This window comes from Squalius cephalus (genome assembly GCF_949319135.1).
Source record: "Squalius cephalus genome assembly, chromosome: 22".
In the NCBI taxonomy this organism is placed as follows: Eukaryota; Metazoa; Chordata; class Actinopteri; order Cypriniformes; family Leuciscidae; genus Squalius; species Squalius cephalus.
Window position 1 is genome coordinate 30,006,321 of NC_137143.1, and position 19,583 is coordinate 30,025,903.

The 19,583-nt window shown below is 37.1% G+C and overlaps 2 protein-coding genes across 3 annotated transcripts; both read right to left on the reverse strand.

The window, feature by feature from the left end:
• Window positions 1-224: 224 nt before the first annotated feature.
• On the reverse strand, window positions 225-13,348 carry LOC307150011 (uncharacterized protein). 2 transcript variants are annotated; one of them, XR_013819644.1, is made up of 12 exons: window positions 13,272-13,348; window positions 11,218-11,263; window positions 9,785-9,880; window positions 8,643-8,832; window positions 7,888-8,039; window positions 7,659-7,814; window positions 7,406-7,573; window positions 6,803-6,916; window positions 6,275-6,294; window positions 5,306-5,528; window positions 3,274-3,800; window positions 225-2,283 (listed from the first exon to the last, which is right to left on the reverse strand). XR_013819644.1 is itself a non-coding variant. In XM_079856739.1 (11 exons), the coding sequence occupies exons 1-11, from the start codon at window positions 13,320-13,322 to the stop codon at window positions 3,580-3,582; spliced, it is 1,470 nt and encodes a 489-aa protein (XP_079712865.1). In that variant the 5' UTR covers window positions 13,323-13,348; the 3' UTR covers window positions 2,081-3,579. The 2 variants fall into 2 exon arrangements, 1 of the variants encoding a protein (XP_079712865.1); XM_079856739.1 differs by having other exon boundaries at window positions 2,081-3,800; window positions 6,770-6,916.
• A 75-nt stretch (window positions 13,349-13,423) lies between these two features.
• On the reverse strand, window positions 13,424-19,132 carry miip (migration and invasion inhibitory protein). Its single transcript, XM_079856742.1, has 9 exons — window positions 18,651-19,132; window positions 17,834-18,024; window positions 17,468-17,555; window positions 17,247-17,358; window positions 16,951-17,027; window positions 16,722-16,848; window positions 15,904-16,000; window positions 14,931-15,062; window positions 13,424-14,312 (listed from the first exon to the last, which is right to left on the reverse strand). The coding sequence occupies exons 1-9, from the start codon at window positions 18,907-18,909 to the stop codon at window positions 14,175-14,177; spliced, it is 1,221 nt and encodes a 406-aa protein (XP_079712868.1). The 5' UTR covers window positions 18,910-19,132; the 3' UTR covers window positions 13,424-14,174.
• Window positions 19,133-19,583: the final 451 nt, after the last annotated feature.

A 19,583-nucleotide genomic window follows, 5' to 3' on the forward strand; every position in this document is an offset into this window, starting at 1 on the left:
AGGTGTAGGCTAGCCTACTGTTTACTAGACCGGTAAACTGGGTGTGTGATGGATGGATGGATGGATAGATAGATAGATGTTTTATTATGTTTTATTATGCTCAAATATGTCGTCTAGGTATAGGTCATAGGTTTTTCCCATGTCCATCATTCCCAAAAATACCGTCTAGCAGCTTGATGAGTTTTGCATATAGCCTACCCATGATGACCAAAAACAGTCTATATAGTAGGCTAAATAAAGATAGACTTTATTTACTTTATATTAATAAAGCATCAGAACACATTCATTTACAAAACCTCCATGCACACTGCCAAAGACAAACATCAAAAATAGCAAAACAAACCAAAATAAATAAAGCTGACACACAAGCAAAAGTAAATGGAGGATGTGAGGTGTATGAAGCGTCTTCTGAAAGCTTCTCTATTGCCGTTTTTAAAGTTGTCATGTAAAGGTTGCAGGTTAAACGCAGTCTGCCTGCGACCTCCTACAGAAGTTAAATCAGACACCTTCTTTCCAGAGGTGAGGTCGGGTTTTTTTTTAGACATGCATATTAAACACCCACGTGGTAAAACAAAACCCTGTTTAGAAACATACAGATGAAGTCTCTTGGTTCTCGACCACTCACTTAAACAACAAAACAATTCATGCACATCATCTGCATTTTAGTTTTATTACCTTCGTGGGTGTTTTTCTCACCCTGTCTGTACCTCCTGTGCTCACATTATTCATACAGTGACATTACACTTGACATTAACATGCAATGAACCTTGATCCGATCATAAGCCAATCAGGACACGGTGCGTTTACACCTGTCCACATCAAGTGGCTTCTGTATCTGGATTACAAATCGGATCTCGCATTCCCGAGGAAAATAAAGAAAAGAAAAAAAGGATGGCTCCGGTGCATGCAAAGTCGACCTTTAGTGGTGGGGTTTCTTTTAAAAACAGTTTTCAGTCGGGGGACATTTTACAAATCTCGCAAAATGAGGAGAATGAAGAGGCTGCAAGTAGTAGGCTAACGTGGATGTCTTAATGGAAACGGTACAGAAACGTATGGGTCTGACCGAGAACGTTGCCAGCTGTGGTGGGAGAAATGCGTGTCCTTTACATAAAATTAATGGTTGTGCAACTTTCGGGTGCAAAGGCAAACATTTCAGTATATTTTCAATGTAGCCTACTATTGCAAAACCACAAGGGAGGGAAAGGAGAGGGAAGACCACAAGGGAGGGAAGACCACAAGGGAGGGAAGGGACGGAAGGGGGTGGGGGTGTTATCTTATAAGATAACATAAGATACATAACATGATGTCATCCGATAAGAACTTGTCTTATCGGATAACATTCCGATCAGAAGCATGTTTACACTTGTCTTTTCAATGTGTATGTGGACAACATCCGGATGATCCGGATACAGGTCGCATACGCCAAGTGTAAACGCAGCCTAAGAGGAAAAGTACATTTAAAAAAAAAAAAAAAACATCAGACATTTTTGCTGCAGCAGCAATTCAGATGTGCATTTCTAAAAAAAAAAATTTTTTACAAACGTAAATTAAGGGTAAATGCCCGTTCACACCAAGAAGGATAACTATAAAGATAATATTAGCACATCATCGGATGATATGGTTTTGTTTATTCTAAGCGCGTGCTTGTCTGTCACTTTAAATGCTCGAGCTCATTACAGCAGGGTGGATTCTGATTGGCTGCCAATGTTGTTATCGTTCATTAGCTGGATAACATCGTTCTTAAAGTGATTCCAATGAAATCGCTTCTCTGTAATCGTTATAGCTGTGGTGTGAACTCTGCTATACAGTAATATTTAGAACTATATCTTTATCGTTATCTTTATAGTTATCGTCCTTGGTGTGAACGCCAGACGATTTTGCTGGGGCTTCAGCCCCGAATGTTTTGAGTGTGGCCCCGAATGTATTTTGAAAAGTTGACTGACAAATATGAAACCGGACAATAGCCTATGTAAACCCCCGAAATCATAAGTTGCCTTATTTCATTGTGCTTTGGCTTTGTTGCTGTCTCTGACTGGTGATTGTTGAAATCACTCACACAGAGACGCACCACGTGAGTGATTTCAGCCTATCCTAGAATATCTCCAGGATTTGCGCGCAACAGCAAACAATCTCACAGCAAATAAAAAAATAACGCAGTCAGCACCGCCGCACAGTCCTCTGTCAGATGAGATGTTATCAGGCTATATGCAGGGGCGTTTCTAGGTTTTAAAAACATCAGGATCAGGGTTATAAGATAACATGATGATTAATTCAGCCCTGGCACTGTAGCCACACCAGCCCACGAAGTTGGTTTCAGCAACTTTTTTCTTTCTTGAGTTAATCAATGTTTTTGGCACTAATCAAAGAAGAAAACCAACTTTTTCTAACTTCTAACTTTTAAAAAGAATAAAGTTGCTGAAACCAATCTTTAATGCTAATATGTGACCGTGGACCACAATTATAGATCATCTGAAAGCTGAATACATAACCTTTCCATTGATGTATGGTTTGTTAGGATAGGACAATATTTGACCGAGATACAACTATATGAAAATCTGGAATCTGAGGGTGCAGAAAAATCGAAACATTGAGAAAATCTCCTTTAAAGTTGTGCATTTATGTTGGCGATTGTGCTGCATCCACTCACAAAAATCATTTTTTTTATATATATATTTAAGGTGGGAAATTTACAAAATATCTTCTTGGAACATTATCTTTATTTAATATCCTAATGATTTTTGGCATAAAAGAAAAATCAATAATTTTGACCCATACAATGTTTTGTTGGCTATTGCCACAAACACTGTATACCCGTGCGACTTAAGACTGGTTTTGTGATCCAGGGTCACATACTGTATATAAATTGCTCATTTGCCTCTGGACACAAAAAGATTGCACTGGTGTTACATTGAAATGTAACATCTATGCAAAATAATCCTTGAAAGATTTCTCATTTAAGACCATTCCTGTTTGGAATATGTGATTGTGTATTGTCAACAATAAGCAGAAATGTTCTGCATTTCCATTTTGTACTGTGGATCATTCATTAAAACATTTATCCTCATTTTCATGGTTACGAATCTGTTTTCTGCTTGACAAATAATTTATGCTACTGCCCACTGACATGCTTTTAAAGCTTTTGTTATCCAATTTTTTTGGCCTTCAAACACCTTAAAATGCACATATGGAGGTTTCAATTTCATTTCAATGCGTGTGTTTGTGTGGTAATGTGGGCTGGTGTGGCTACAGTGCCAGAACCAGTCTGCCCCCTGCATATAGGCCTACAATATTAGTCTCTGTATCGAATCATGTTATCTTATGTTACTTGGCGCTCTACATCTGGAACATTTGCGCATTCTGTATTCGACTCTCAGTTCATTCAGGGTAGCCTAACCAATACATTATGTCAGCATGCGTGTTTCTCAGGAAGCGAAACCATGACCTTAGCATTCAATATCGTGCCACGATCAACCAGGGATATTACACCTGGCCACTTGTGATTTTCAGCCTTGTGATTCAACCTGGAACCTTCTTGAAGGCTATTCTGAAGTTTGTGCAAGAAACCACATGTTCAAGTTCTCACTTTCCAGTTGCTGGCACAGGAAAACTCAAGCTCGGTTCCTCCTCGGCCTTCTCCTGCGCACTCATTGTTATTCTGACCTCCTGTGAGGGTGGATTTGACTCTTGCTGTGGTGCGCCGATAAGGGGAAGGGCTTCTTCGCAAACTCCCGCCTCTTCCTTTTTATCGCCTGAGTTAGAGCCTAAAATCACCGTTCCAGGAGAGTAGATGTAGATGGACCCTAAAATAGACAAATGATGATGAAGTTAAACCAAAACAGGTCTTATTTATACCATCTCAATGCAAAAATGCAGCAAATTTATACTGCCCATAACTTTTTGTAGCCAAAATCATAAATATGTATGTATGTATGCATGGATGGCTTTGAGAAACACACCAGACTGACAGACTGGGAAGAGAGTTGCTGCAACAATGTTAAATATGTGAATAAATAAGGTGTTTTTTGAACATTCAAGCAACAGATCCTAAAAACTAAATCAAGATTTTGTAAAAGGGCAAAATGGCCTCTAGGCAGACAGAGAGGAACCAACCCGCTTTGTATCAGCTCGAACAGGAGCAGGAAAAAGCTTAAAGGAAATCCAAAACAAACAAAAAAAAGTTGTAAAAGAAAAAAGCCCCCACATAGCAGGAAGTGAAAAGGGAATTTAGACAATAGTGGACTTGCTGATAAAGTGCAAGGAAACATGAGGTGTCTGCCCTAAAGGATAAGTGACAGAACAGTGACACTTAAAGTTAATTACTCATTTCCATCACATAACCAGTCTAAAACATTCAAGCTCCAACCGGCTTCTAACAAAACTAAAAAGAAATACTCTATTGAAATTATTGCAACAGTTTCTGGCTTGTAAAAAGTTCCCCAAAAATGAGTTGTCATTATTTCCTCATCAGACCCTGTATTATCATTTGTGCCTATATATTTTGCCTATATGTGTGTGTATATGTGTGATTGCACACACACATACATACATACATACACATACATTTATACACACACACATATATATACATATATATATATGAAGAGTTCAGATGCAAAAGCCTCTAAGAGCCATCTGAAATTTTCTTCTAGAATGATCATTTTTATCAAGCTTGTATGTTTAAGTTCAGTAATTTCACTTAAATGGCAATGCAAATTACCTATTAATTGTCATTTAAGTGAAATTACTGAACTTAAATATACAAGCTTGATAAAAATGATCATTCTAGAAGAAAATTTCAGATGGCACTTAGAGGCTTTTGCATCTGAACTCTTCATATAAAAAATATACACACATATCTTACATAAATAAACATTTATGTTAGATGTGATTAATCAATTTGACAGCACTAATACAATCACTTAATTTTTATTCATTTATCAGAAAACAAAACTCAATAAAAGACTTAATCCATCTCATTTACATTTACGCATTTAGAAGATGCTTTTATCCAAAGCGAATTACAAGAGAGGAACAAAGCAAAGAGCCAACAATAAATTTGAGGTTTGTAGAGAAGATGTTTTGTTTTGTTTTGTTTTTTTCCGGTGTCCACATGACATGCATGCATTCCAGATCTGAGTGAGCAAGAGACTTCTTCCTATGATCTACTTTTTTGTTTAATCATGACAGGATTTTTTGTTGATCATTTACAAAGATCCTGTACAATAAGTTCAAATGCAATGCGAAGGCAAATTCAACATAAAGTTCAGAAATGGCTCTAAGCTCAAGGAAGGCTTCCAGGACTCACCTACAGTATTGCTGACGTTCCCACCATTCCCATCATGCTTCACTGTGACCTGCTGCACACCCCTAGATTGGGGTGCCATCCCCATACTCTGACCGTTGACCTCTCTGACATCACTGCCAAGCGGTATCTCAGTCTCCATGTTGTGATCTGTTGAGGTGTTGGATTCGGAATTGGACAAAATTTGGTGGTCACCTGCTTGCTTTCTCCAGTGCAGTTGTTCTTCCTACAGTGACCATAAAACAAAATTAAAGGGGAATTTTCACTTTAAAGAGGACCTTTTATGCCCTTTTTTATGCCTTGTAGTGTGTAACGTTGCTGTTTGAGGTCTGCTAAGTTCCAAAGAAACAAAGTCATTCTCTATATCAGTGTCAGTTTCTGAACTCCCTGAAACGCCTCCACTGTAGTCTTGAGTTTTCTTCCGGTAACGAACACGTCACAATATTCCTCATTTAAATAATTCCTGCCCAAGGCATATGCAAAATAAAGGGACGGGCCTGGCTGAGTTAGTTAGTAGTGTGTTGAAACTCACATGCTGAATTCGTAACCGCATACTAGCATACTACTCTTGCTATTTCTCATATAGAAAGATATGGTAAAAGTAGTACGAGTATAATTCAGCAACGTTATGGCAAGGGGCGGGACATTTCCCAAACATGCTCAAAGTGCTTGGCCAATCACAACACACTGGTCCAGCCGATCAATCAGAGCACATTGTGCTTTTCAGAAGGAGGGGCTTCATACATAGAGACAGGAACTAAACGGAGCATTAATGAGAAGAACTACAACACAATCAAATATGGGAAAAAATAATGTGTTTTTTGAACATTCAAGCTTAAACATATTCTAGTAGAGCCCAAAAACAAGACTTAGTGCAAAAGTGCATAATAGGTCCTCTTTAACACTTTAGTCATATGAACAAAATCAAGTTAATTTCATTTATTGTGATATGCAATCTCAAAAAGTACTTACATGTTCTCCCTTTATTGCACCTAAAATGAAAACAAGAAATAAGTAAATATGCTGTGTGTGCCAGACAGTGAGAGCAGCTCGTGTAGGTGCACGGCGACAGAGTGAAATGTATGTTTCATGCATTATAGGCGTTCTGTGGTTTCTCAGGTTGCCACGGATGTGTTGAATGCATGTCATTCTGAAACACTCTGAATATATACATGTTGAGTGTGACCTTATGGGAATTAAAGCACGTGAGACACAGTGCAATTGGCTTTACTGTAAGAAGTGATCTGGGTGGATTCCAGGCCTCTTATAGCCACTACACTTGCACTTTAGACATGACAAAAGAATGCTGTGGTTCAAAAGGAGTTTCTTGGGTTTTGAAAATTCCCAAAACAATTACTGCTGACAAACACAGGATCATTGCAGGGTTGTGTTATTTGCATTGATTTGTAGCCTGTTGCTTGCTTAAGTATTCATATGATCCAATGCATTATAGTCTTTATATCATACCGAAGCATTTTGAAAGGGTTTTCATGGCCTTGCCTTTCTTCAGCATACAAAATCCAGCAATGAACAAGAGCATCAACAGTAAGATGAACAGCAGCAGCAGCCAACTGGACTGGCTTTCTTCTGAGTTGCTTTGTAGTCGATTGCCCTCTGGTGATGACAAAGAGAAACACAAAGAGTAATGATTCTCATTACTGTGATCCAATGAGTTTATTTTTTATTTAAATAAGCACAAAAATACTACCATATTATTTAAAAAAAACTTTAATTTGAGGGGAGGTTTTGGCATTAGGGTAATACATTCATACATTTCATGAAAATAATGCTACAAAAAACTTTTTTTGTAGTCTTCATTTTCTTTGTGCAAAATTTATTCATTTTAAATGTTAGGAAATATGACTCTGCTATATGCTTTTAAATCTGGTTACTAGCTTGTTTCTGCCACACACACACACAAATGTTTTTTAAACTTGTACTTTTCTAGCAATTGTGACTTTTTTTCCTCAGAATTGCAAGTTTATATCTCGCAAATCTGACTTCTACAGGTTAAAAAAAAAAAAAATCACTTTAAGATTCAAATATTTTATACATTCCATTCCATAAAGATATAATTGTCTAATCAACACATCCCAACAGTACCTGTCCTCGGGGAGGGAGTTGTATTGGAAGAATTGGTAGTAATGATAATGGAGGAGGTAGATGATGCTGCCATCTTTGTTGTGGCATTCATGCCCTCTCTGTCCTGTGTTGATGTGCCCTCTATGTCCTGTATTGATGTGCCCTCTGTGCCCAAGTTCCTGAGGGTTACTATTTTTTTCACAGTAAGATTAAATATTTTATTCATTCCATTCCATAAATATATAATTGTCTTAACAAAACATCCCAACAGTACCTGTCCTCGGGGAGGGAGTTGTATCGGAAGAGTTGGTAGAAATGGTAATGGAGGAGGTAGATGATGCTGCCATCTTTGTTGTGGCATTCATGCCCTCTCTGTCCTGTGTTGATGTGCCCTCTGTGCCCAAGCTCCTGAGGGTTACTATTTTTTCCACTGTAAGATTAAATATTTTATTCATTCCATTCCATAAAGATATAATTGTCTTAACAAAACATCCCAACAGTACCTGTCCTCGGGGAGGGAGCTGTATCGGAAGAGTTGGTAGCAATGATAATGGAGGAGGAAGATGATGCTGCCATCTTTTTTGCGGCATACACACACTCTCTGTCCTGTGTCGCTGTGCCCTCTTTGAGCATGATCATTCCTAACTGAGCACAACTGTGGGAAAGGGCACCAAGAGAACGCATGAGACAAGAGCAGCTCAGCATTTTTCATGTTGATATAATATTGTGTGTTTGTAAGACAACTCTGGTTTAACATTCCTCAGATATCTAGTAGATTATATGCAGATAACTCAATCTTATCTGTGCTTCTGTTAACCTTAACCTTCCCTGATAGGAGATATAAAATGTGTGAGAGAGATAGAGAAAGTGAGTGTGAAAAAAACAGAGATAGAGATAGATAAAAAAAAGTGAAACTAGCTGACTCTTTATCTTCCTGTTAAAATGAAATTATGCTGTACTCATTCTCTTTAAATTTTTTAATGCTGAATTGTTATATGAAGGACTAGCTGCTTATTGCCAATAAAAAAAAAAAAAAGCATTGTGTAAATCACACATTTACACAAAGCATGCCTATTAAAAAGTTTGAGTATTTCAGTCCCATAAAACACTGTTGCTAGTTTAATGAAGGTCAAAACAGCCCATCACCAAGATTGCATGCATTATTGATCATTTCGAAATATTTTTTAAAGGTATTGTGACAACAGTATCAGACCCATGGTGGGCCATGAATGCTCTAATGTGTATGAATGTAACTCACTCTTTATGAGGCTTGCAGGCAGGGTCCAGAGAGGGTTGGCTTGAGAATGTGCCCGTCTTACAGGGAACACATGGTTTATGGCAGTATGTGTCATAATTGTTGCTTTTATCACAGTAAAAACCTGGTTTGCAGAAGCACTTCCGATTGCTTTCGTGAGTGCATGGAGTAACTTCCATTTGATTTTTATCCTCTGTTTCCACCCAAAATATACAAAGACATACAAAGCCGTCAATGACAATAATTCTACTCAAACATACGAACATCTTATAGTTTTTTAAAAAATTAAATTAGTATGAAAAACTTTCAATTTGAAGTGTACTTTTCACATTAAGCTTGACCCAGGTTAGGGACAATTCACACAGAAAGCGTTTTTGCATTCTACTGAGCTGCTTTTCTATTGTTTTTCTATGTAAGCATGCATCATAGACGGACGCCTTTGGTCGCTGCGCTCGTGCACGACACACAGCGATCTAAAAACGTGGCGCTCAAGTTAAAACAAGTTCAACTTTGGTTGCTTACACGTGAAAAAACAACACGTACTGACACGCAAACAACACGCAAACCACATAATTGGCGAGAACACAACGCGTGAAACGTGAGACGCGAGCAGTGAAACGGATAAAGACGCTAGGTCTCGAGATGTGTTGCTGAACTTATTTTAAGCCTAGAAAAACGTTCTGTGTGAATGGACACTAAGGTTAAAGTCAACATGAAATTTACTCTGTTTACTTTCTTATTTCACATTCCCAGTCTTGTGCACGATTCGTCAATTTTTACAACAAGTGTTAATACAACACTTTCCTGAGGAAACAAGAAAAAATGGGGTGTAAATTGATTTTAATTTAAATTAATTGAATGGCGAAAGTAATCCCTTCCCGAAAACCTCCTTAGTAAGATCATCTGAAATAAAATGTTGTTTGAGAGGCAGGGGAAGTTATTACACATTGCTTAAAAGTAAATTTCATAGAAAAAAGATCACTTTTTTTCTATGTAATAATGAGCACTGATGAGTCACACACACAGTAAGACCAGGAATGTGTATGAAGCAAGTAAACAAAGGATGACATGAATCCAGAGTTTTTGTTTGCCTTTTCAAAGCTGACTTGCATTTAAATGCTGGGAAATGTCATGCAATCACTAACCAGAACACTTTTGTGTGCAGTACTGACATGTCAGGATTCCCTGTCTCAATGTCCGGTAACAATTACTGTTACACTCACAGTCGAGTTTGTTATAACCTACATGAGAAACAGAACACAGAGATCAAAAGTAATCTCCATGTGATACAGTTCTGCTGGATGTGCAGGAGTAAAAGCAATTATGCAGCATGATTTCAAGAGTTTTGAAGTGACTAGCAGAAGGTTTCAAAGCACACACTCATACACAAATTACAGATACAGACATTCTGAAACTGGAGGGAAAAGCATTCAGTTAAAGGCTGAGTAAACTCCCTATAGTCAGTTCACATAAGTCAAGGCTTTTTATTGTGACAGAGGGTGCAAGCTTTTGGTCAGCGTAAAAACACGAAGATGATCTGCTGATGTTTTCTAACGCCAGTTAGGGACAGATTGACTGTTTTAAACCACCCATCTGTTATGTTGACTGGCAGCATGACACAAGATTTTTCAATTTCACAAGGAAACAAGTGTCGCAAAACCTTATGACTGTTCCAGATGGTTTCAATGTGATTTCTAAAGGTGTTCGGAATAGTTTTTTTTTAGAGTCTTTAGATAACTCTGGTACATACAGTAGGAGTTTTTGTCCATTTCGGCAGGCATAAAAAGTGTGGCCGCTTAAAGTAAGAGCTCTCTTCTCCTCAAGCTGCATTTCTATCGTTTGTCTAGTGATGCTTGCCTCAAAATATATACCACTAATAACATGAAACTTATGCAACACAAAATGACATGAAGCTAAATGGAACGGATGAGCAAGTAACCACTGTTTTACTATAAAAGATAGTATTACTATAATAGATATTGGGTCACTGTTTTACTATAAAAGGACATTGGGTCATGCTTACGCTATAAGGATGTTTAATGTCTGTCATTTTCTTCAGACATTACACTTAAAAGGTAATGGTTACTGAGGGTTGTGGTACTTTTTTTAAGTTAGATATTTTTTGCACAATTGGAAAAAGGTTATTCAGATTATTATTCTTCTAAGAACTTTTCTTTGAAAGGTTATTTTGGGGAACTATTGCAATGAGAAACCATTGCATTGAGAAACCTCTATTTGTAAGAGTGTATAAGCTGTTTTAAGTCTCTAACTTGGTCAATCCTGATAAAAACATAAGATAAACCTGTTTAAATGCCATTTTCGTCAGTCTCAGTGTTCAAAAGACCAGCACTTTTGTTTCCCACACTCTTTAATGTGGCTTTTTTAACTATCAGTTATTTGAAGATATTAATCTAAATTCTCTCTCAGGAGTGAGTAATGGACTGAGATCAGTCATTATGGTATAATTACACAGAATACTATTGGCTGACTGTGAATTGTACTTCAGAAATTTGATCTAATTCACCTCAGGGCAGTATATTTGATGGATGATGCTAAAGATGAAGTGGTATAAACTTACCATTGCCACATTTAGTTGGACAGCTGGCGGGTATACATGGAAAAAGCTGTAAAAGAAAAACAAATAAAACTGATTTGCACATGAATACTATGAATGCTAATCATAAATATTGTCTACTTATATCAGGTTAGATCTTCTACTTTCTGCATTTTTCTTTGGCCTTTAATGTTTCTCTGTATTCTGTTGATCATTAAACTGAATGTAGTAATCTTACTACAGTGTTTAAACTTGAGAGTAAATGCGCAGTTGTACTCCAAGGTGATGACAGCAAACAAGGCTCTATGATCGCATCAGGCAAAAAAAAAAAATGTTTGGTTATGCATGTTCCCTGCAGATATCGTGAATGATAACAGGCTTGACTTAACCTAAATGTCTTTTTGAAAGGAAGTAAAGGTTAAAAAACACCATCAAAACAGTTTTTTTTTGACTAGTTTTAGGATTGCATAATCAGTTCAAAATCAGGTAGGTAACATCAAAATAAGTTTGACCCCAAATGAACTCTGAGGAGCGTGTGACACATTTATTAGATGATACTGTACAGAGAAAAGTGCATGAGCTCACCATTATTCAATTTACTAGGAAGGGTGTGAAGTTTTAAAGATCATTTGATGACAAGAACTGTTTGTTTTGTAGATTTGCCAACCTGCTTGACAGCCTTTCTTGATTTAAATGCAGATGCTTTTAATAAGAGTGTTTTAAAGTTAAAATCTGGCATCAGATGTAAGCAAATGAGCTGACAAGATGAGTTCAGAGACTGACATCTGATTTAATCAATAAACAAACAGACAATTCTGTGTCGCCCTATCGCAGAGTGAAAACAAGTACAGTCCAGGGAAATTCTAGGAATAATGCCACGTTTTCTAGGGAAAATGTCATTGAAAGACAATCGATGGGATTGTAGATGTTTTCGTGCCATTCAGAGGATTGACAAATTCACATAGGCACGTAATTGTTTTTTTTGTGTGTCAAACTGCCTGAGAGAAGGGTCAGATAAGAGATAGGTCACTAAATGGAAATTTCTCAACCCGAGAAACACCCACAGAAAAATTCTTATCAGGTTTGTGTTTATGACCTGGTCACTACAGAAAACCACAGAAAATGTACAGGTAAACAAGTTATGAAAAGCAAGCCAAGAGACACGGTTTCATTTAGGCTGTGAGTGGGTGGGTTGGTTTTTCATCGGGGATCCCAGCGTATCAAACCAACTAAACTGAATGTCCATTATATCCAGGTTCATCTCAGTGATCTGTTTTGAAAGATCCTCTTACAGATTGGTTATTTTATCTTGGTCATATTGTGGTAGAACTATTACAACTCAAAGTTCTCCATCTGTATCTGAGGGCAGAAATGACTAGGTACCCTACAGATGAAGATTACCAGTAACTAAAATGCTTTGTTGTCCTCTTTCTGAAATTACTGGAAATTACTCTTGTGTGACTAAATTTTGAAGTGCACTTGCTTGTTTAAAGCCTCCCCAACGGTCAGTGTGACTGAGAAACAGCGTTTTGCATTCAGTGCCTCATGGTTGAACTCTTTCAATATACCTTAGCCTACTAAGTGTGAATATTCAATAAAAATCAACTGATATAGGCAGCATGCAAAACTTTTAACTAATTATTAAATGCCATTAAAAGACCAAGAGTGCGATGGCACACATTGTCTGTGTCTCAAAACACAAACTGCCTTTCCAGACGCATTTTATTTGGGCTTAAAACTCCCTCATCGTAACAGGAACCATTTAGACAGTATAGTTGTTTTGAAGTTTTTCCACTTGTTTTCTGAAGAACTAGAGAATTAAAAACACTGTGAAAATTGAATAACAACTTATGTATCATCAAATTGTAATATTACAACATTACGCTAATTGGAACCTTTATTTTGAAGCTTAGTCTTGAGACATGTCCTGCACATAGACTGTAAAAAATAGGTCCTGCAGTTATGATTTATTCTAAACCGATAAAAATAAAAGTCCCTTTGGAAGAAAAGAAAAAAAAAACACCCGTAATAAACTAATATTATTGAAAACGTCTAGTCGAAAGTAGAAAGAAACTCACCAGATAAAACAGCAGAATAAAAGTGCTTCTTGTTGAGGTAGATGGTGTCATGATCAACAGCAGATGTAGATTCTGAGCGCTCCACTAAATGTCATTCAGTTTAATGCCTTTATATTTTGAGTGTGCCAAGAATCAGACCAATCACACAGTGAGTGGGTGGGACTGTTGTATTCATCGAAAGTTGACATATATACACTAGTATCATTTTATTTACACGCTTTTTTATTATGTGCATACCTTACCTTTACACATTCATTAAGATTAATTAAATAACGGTTGAACTTTATTTTACAGTCCTGTTCCCCATAAACATACTATGTACTTATTATGGTAATTGCAATAACTGGGAACTGAACCTACTCCTAAACCTAACCTCATGTAGTTACCTTATATTTTCCCAGTAATTTCTTTACTGGGAACATTTTCTTTACTGGGACATTAGTGCATGCAAAGTGCAACCTCAATAATCGTATAATATGTTTAAGCATCAATTGTGTAAACATTAAGTTCAATACATGCAGTTAAATTCTGCATGCAGTAGCAACATTTAGTAAATAATGTAAGTAATAAATATTGTAATGTGCAATTAAGTTTTGCCAAATTAGTTTATTTAGTGTATATAAAGTGAATTAATGTAACTCAGTGATGTGCATATAAATATGTGCATAATTTACCATAACACATTTGAGTATTTACAACCTGTCCTGTTCCATTTCGTTTCTTTATTTGAAATTTAGAACTAAACAAGCGAACATCACCATGGTAGAAGTGATTCACACAAATGATTCATGGTTTTTCATTATTACACATACAAAAAAAACAACTTCATAAGCACTCATTTCAGTAAATCCATGAAATCCACTGGACGCAAACACATTCATGCGTTGAGACTCAGCAGAGACGTCAGTAAAGTGCGTAAGAGCGGCTGTGGGGTTCTGGCCTCTTTGGGTCTAAATGCTGAAAGGCATATCGTGGCAAACGAGACACGTTTTGAAGCTGGTCAGAATGCTGGTGTCTTGATGCATTGGGCAGGGATGAATCCTAAAAATATGATTATAAGTCATTGAAAGTTAGCAAAAATATTGAGCTGACACAAATCATCCGAGATAAACAGTTACGAAGCCATGTCATTCTTAATCTAGAAATAACTTGCTTGTAGTTTCTCGTACACTAAGATGTATATACAGGTGTGATATTAAAAGATTGAAAGGAACAAACATTACAGATTTGACACACAATTTCCAATGCAACTGCAAGACAAACGTGACCATGTTTCTGCACAAACATTTCAGTCATTAGCCATTCAAAGGAAAACAGTCAGATTTCTAAATAAGATGAGATGTTTTTTTTTTCTTTTTCCCAGGAAACTACATTTGGTTTTTATCTCTGTTTACTGACTGTAAAGTAAACCTGATATAGATTATCTGATTTGCATGATGCCTGAAACATGAAATTGCCCTGACACCAGATGAAAATAAAAGCAGGTGCATTATGAAACAGACATTAACAGTAAGATAAAATACATATTATCAACACTACTGTTTTCATATAAAGTGATATTGAAATGCCATTAATAATTAACAAATTGACAATTATAAATATGTAGTATCTGCAATGGTCGCTTAACACCTGGACTGTTCTCCCTATAATATGTCTCACCAGTTTATTGTCAAGCCAGGATGAGGATGAGCCCCTTGTGGACGCATGTTGTGCCATTGAGCCCCGCAGATCCAGACTGCTCATCTGAGAGCCAGAGTTCAGGGTGGGATTGGACCACCCGGACAAACAGTGCTGTAAAATTCATATGTGCATGAGAATAAATAGTTAGCAGATGTTCATAATCATCATAATGATGTAGTCATTGTGATACAAAAATGATCAAACACTGAAAAATTTGAATTATCCATTAATAAAGCTGACAGGCACATTATTAGCCAATGGCGATGATCTCAAAAGCCAAATATCAACCATATAATGCTTTGGTTGATATATACGGTACCTGTCAAACGTTTTTATTTTTTTTTATGTTTTCTTTTATGCTCACCAAGGCTGCATGCGAAATATTACTATTAATTAAGAGAGCTGTTTTCCATTTAAATAGATTTAAAAATGTAATTTACTCCTGTGATCAAAGCTGAATTTTCAGCATCATTACGCCAGTCTTCAGTGTCACATGATCCTTCAGAAATCACTCTAATATGATGATTTGATGCTCAAGAAACCTTTCTTATTGTTGTCAATATTGAAAAAAGTTTTTGCTGCTTCACATTTTTGTGGAAACAATGATACTATTCAAACATTTGTGGTAAGATTTAAAAAATAAAAATGTATACTTTTACTCATCAAGGACTCATTTAATTGATCAAAAGTGACAGTGAAGACACTATAATGGTACAAAATATATCTATTTAAAAAATGCTTTAATTAATGCTATTCATTGAACTTTCTATTTATGAAAGAATCCTATGTTAAGCACATAATCAGAAATGTTTCTCGAGCATTTTCTTTGTAATGTTTATAAACTTTTGACAGGTTCCATATATATATATATATATATATATATATATATATATATATATATATATATATATCAGTTTATCAGTTAATGCTGATTTCCCAAAATGAAACTCACAGAGGGCAAACTCAGACTGTCAGAGGAATCAAAACTGCAGCGGCGATGGGCTTTGTATTGGTGAGCTGGCAGCAGAGTTGAGCGAGGAATACTGACCCTGAAACAAACGCAGAGAGACAGTCAGACACTGATACTCAAACAGTCACTCATTCATTCACGGAGCAATACGAATCAAGTCTTGGAAACGGCAATTTTCTGAGCTGTAATGTCTACAGACCCAACTGCACATTCATTTCTGTCTATAATTGTTTTTTTGTTTGGGAAGGGGGGGGGGGGGGTGTCTTTATCTGGAATTTACATCCAATAATTTATTCCAAAAAGAAAAAAAACAGGTAAAGTAAACATTTTGTTTGAAATGGTATAAACAACATTATTTCCAAACATATTTCTAAAGAAAATGGCATATGCATTTTTGTCTTTCATCTTAATTTATCATTGACCATTTAAAACAATTTAACTAAACCACTACTGACTATTCGAAACTATTTTAGATTTTTGTATGAAACATTTATTTGAATAACAACTATTTGAATAACTTTTCAAATGTGTTTTTTTTCCTGTGATCAAAGCTGAATTTTCAGCATCATTACTCCAGTCTTCAGTGTCACATGATCCTTCAGAAATCATCCTTGCCGCTCAAGAAACATTTCCTATTACTATCAATATTGATACTGAATTCTTTTGTAACATTATAAATGTCTGTAGTCACTTTAATGCATCCTTGCTGAATTAAGCATTAGCTTCTGACCCCAAACTTCTGAACGGCACCGTATGAATAAGTTTAAAAAGAAATTGCATAAACACTTTGCTGAGTTCACCTGATGAAAGCAGGCTCTGTTTCAGTATGAGGGTGTTCAGATTTGGGCATCTTGCACACGGGACAGCCGACCTGTGCGTCCAGCGGAACCGCGAACAGTCGACCGTTTATTCTGTAGCAGAACGTGCCTGTGGACCCAAGGCCAAATGAAAATGAAGACTCCACGTACCTAGTACGTTCATGACGTGCAAAAGCGATGTTATGAAAACACAAATCAGCAGATCTCTTACACTGATGCGTGTCTGCAGGCGCCTGCGGCTCTTCGGCATCAAGTGTGGAAGACACAAGATCAGCAACAGATGGAAGCCTGTGAAAAAAGCAGCATTTGCATTTACCAAACAACTTTTGACATGGATGACTTGAGATGTCTCTGAATTATGCAACAAAAGCCTGTGTGTTGCAGTGATTTGACCATGATTAGGTGGTTTTAGACATCTAACCTTCGTTGGATTATACAATAAATCATTATTTATCAGGGTTTCATTGTCTAATGACACAATCTACAGTTTTACAGAGAGAGACCGACCCTGATAACAAGTTGTGGACGCACTCGTCTCGGTTGACCTGACGGAAACTGCGGAGCTCGCTGAAGAACTGCTCAGAGCGATCGGCAAGAGAGCTCTCAGCGTCCAGGAGGCCTACAAACAAATCAAGCCAAACCGTTTCCTTTACTGGTTTCCAAACAGCACCTGCAAAGAAAACTGTTGAGTTGGAACTAATTATTTAAATGTTATTCAAATAACTTACCTGCAATCCAATCATAGCCCAGTAAAGGCTGTATGTGTCTCTCCGATAGAGTATCCAGCCCAGCAGTCGTTGCGCTGTCAGTCTCTCTCTGAAGTCCCAAGAAAAGGAAAGGAAAAAAAAAACACAATACACATCTGGTACTCTTGAAATGAAAACACTCTGTAGCAGATGGGGATTTTTCTTTGTAGGTGCTTTTTTTTCACTTCTTTGGAAATCAATATAAACCATCAGATCTCCATTAGATTAAGTGACCACTTTTTCCTCTCTACTGTGCACTGGATGCATGGCGCCATCTAGCATGACCAGGGTTTTATTAGTAGACCATGCTGTCTTTTTGAAAGTCTTGATGTTGAAGTATACACGTACCTGGTGACTATCCGCTGTGAGAGGTGCAGGTTTGGGCAGCATCAGTCGCATAGATCGGCTCTGTCCCATCCAGCGACTGTTGCCTGTGTCCTGCAGTAGTGTGCTGTACTCTGTCACCTCTGAACTTTGCTTGTGTTTGGGTTTATGTTGGTCCGGTGTGGGGTCTTCACAATGTTCAGAAAGTTGTTCATCTGAAGATACAAAGACATTTTATCAGCAAAATGTGATAACACACACACACACATATATATATATATATAGAGAGAGAGAGAGAGAGAGAGAAAGAGAGAGAAAGTGTATATATATATATATCTGGTCAGTTCTATGATAGAACCAGAAACATTAAGTTACTATTTATAATGATTTTGAAAAATGTTTCTTATGCTCATCAAGGCTGCATTTATTTGATAAAAAATAGAGAAGAAATCGAGTTATCATTATAATATCAGACATCATTATAATATGCTGATTATAAGCTTAATTTTTTTGGAACCTGTAAACCTTTTTCAGGATTCATTGATGAATAAAAAGTTAAAAAGAGCAGCATTTATTCAAAATATAAATATTTTCTATGAATTCTTAAATATATCTATGTATATATGACAGGAACGAAAAGACATACAGGGCCTTTTAAACCAGATTAAAAATAGACATGAACATGACGTCTATTAAGACTAAAGGTAATAGGTAAATTATTTAAATATAACGTTACTATTTAATTTACAGATACCCATGCACACTTTAAACTGAGCCCATAAGTTGTAAACAACACGTCACACATCATCGTTGATAGGGATAAGAAGTTTAATGTTCTGACCGGATATTTGGACGGTTTTCTCTGCTGTTGATGAAGAGGGTGAAGCTCGCGCCGCACGCGCTCCGTTTCTCTCCGTTAACGGCGCTCGACGCGGGACAATCCCGACGTTAAACGCTTCGTACCCTGAGCGGTGACTTTGGTCTTCCTCGTCCGGCCATGAGAGAGTCAGTTTATGGAGTTTTTCAGTTTGTTTCTTCAGTTTCTTCAGTAAATCTTTGTTCTGCTTCCGTAAACCGTCTATCTGCTCGAGCGCGGCCATTCCGTCGCCATAGCAACGAGTTAAAAAACCCCAGCACGCGAATCAGACGTGGAACAGATTAAACACACTACATCGGGTACATTTACCTCTTTGGAATCTAAATTATAGTTTATTAAATCATGTTTTGTGACTGTGAAATATGCTAAAATAAAAAGAATAAGAGATTCTAAACTTCCGCCACAAGCATAAAACGGTCAAACTCAAACACTGCACGGAGAACAGTGATTGGCTCCGGACATTTCCCACAATGCATCTGTGTGACCAGTGGGCTTATTTAAAGGGACAAGAATATCTATCTATCTATCTATCTATCTATCTATCTATCTATCTATCTATCTATCTATCTATCTATCTATCTCAGTGTTCACCAATCTCGGTCCTGGAGGGCCGCTGTCCTGCAGAGTTTAGCACCAACCCCAATTAAACACTCCTGAACCAGCTAATCAAGGTCTCACTAGGCATACTAGAAACTTTCAAACAGGTGTGTTGGAGCTGGTTGGAGCTAAACTCTGCAGGACAGCGGCCCTCCAGGACCGAGATTGGTGAACCCTGACCCTATCTATCTATCTGTCTGTCTGTCTAACGCTCTTTCTGTCTGTCTGTCTGTCTGTCTGTCTGTCTGTCTGTCTATCTATCTATCTATCTATCTATCTATCTATCTATCTATCTATCTA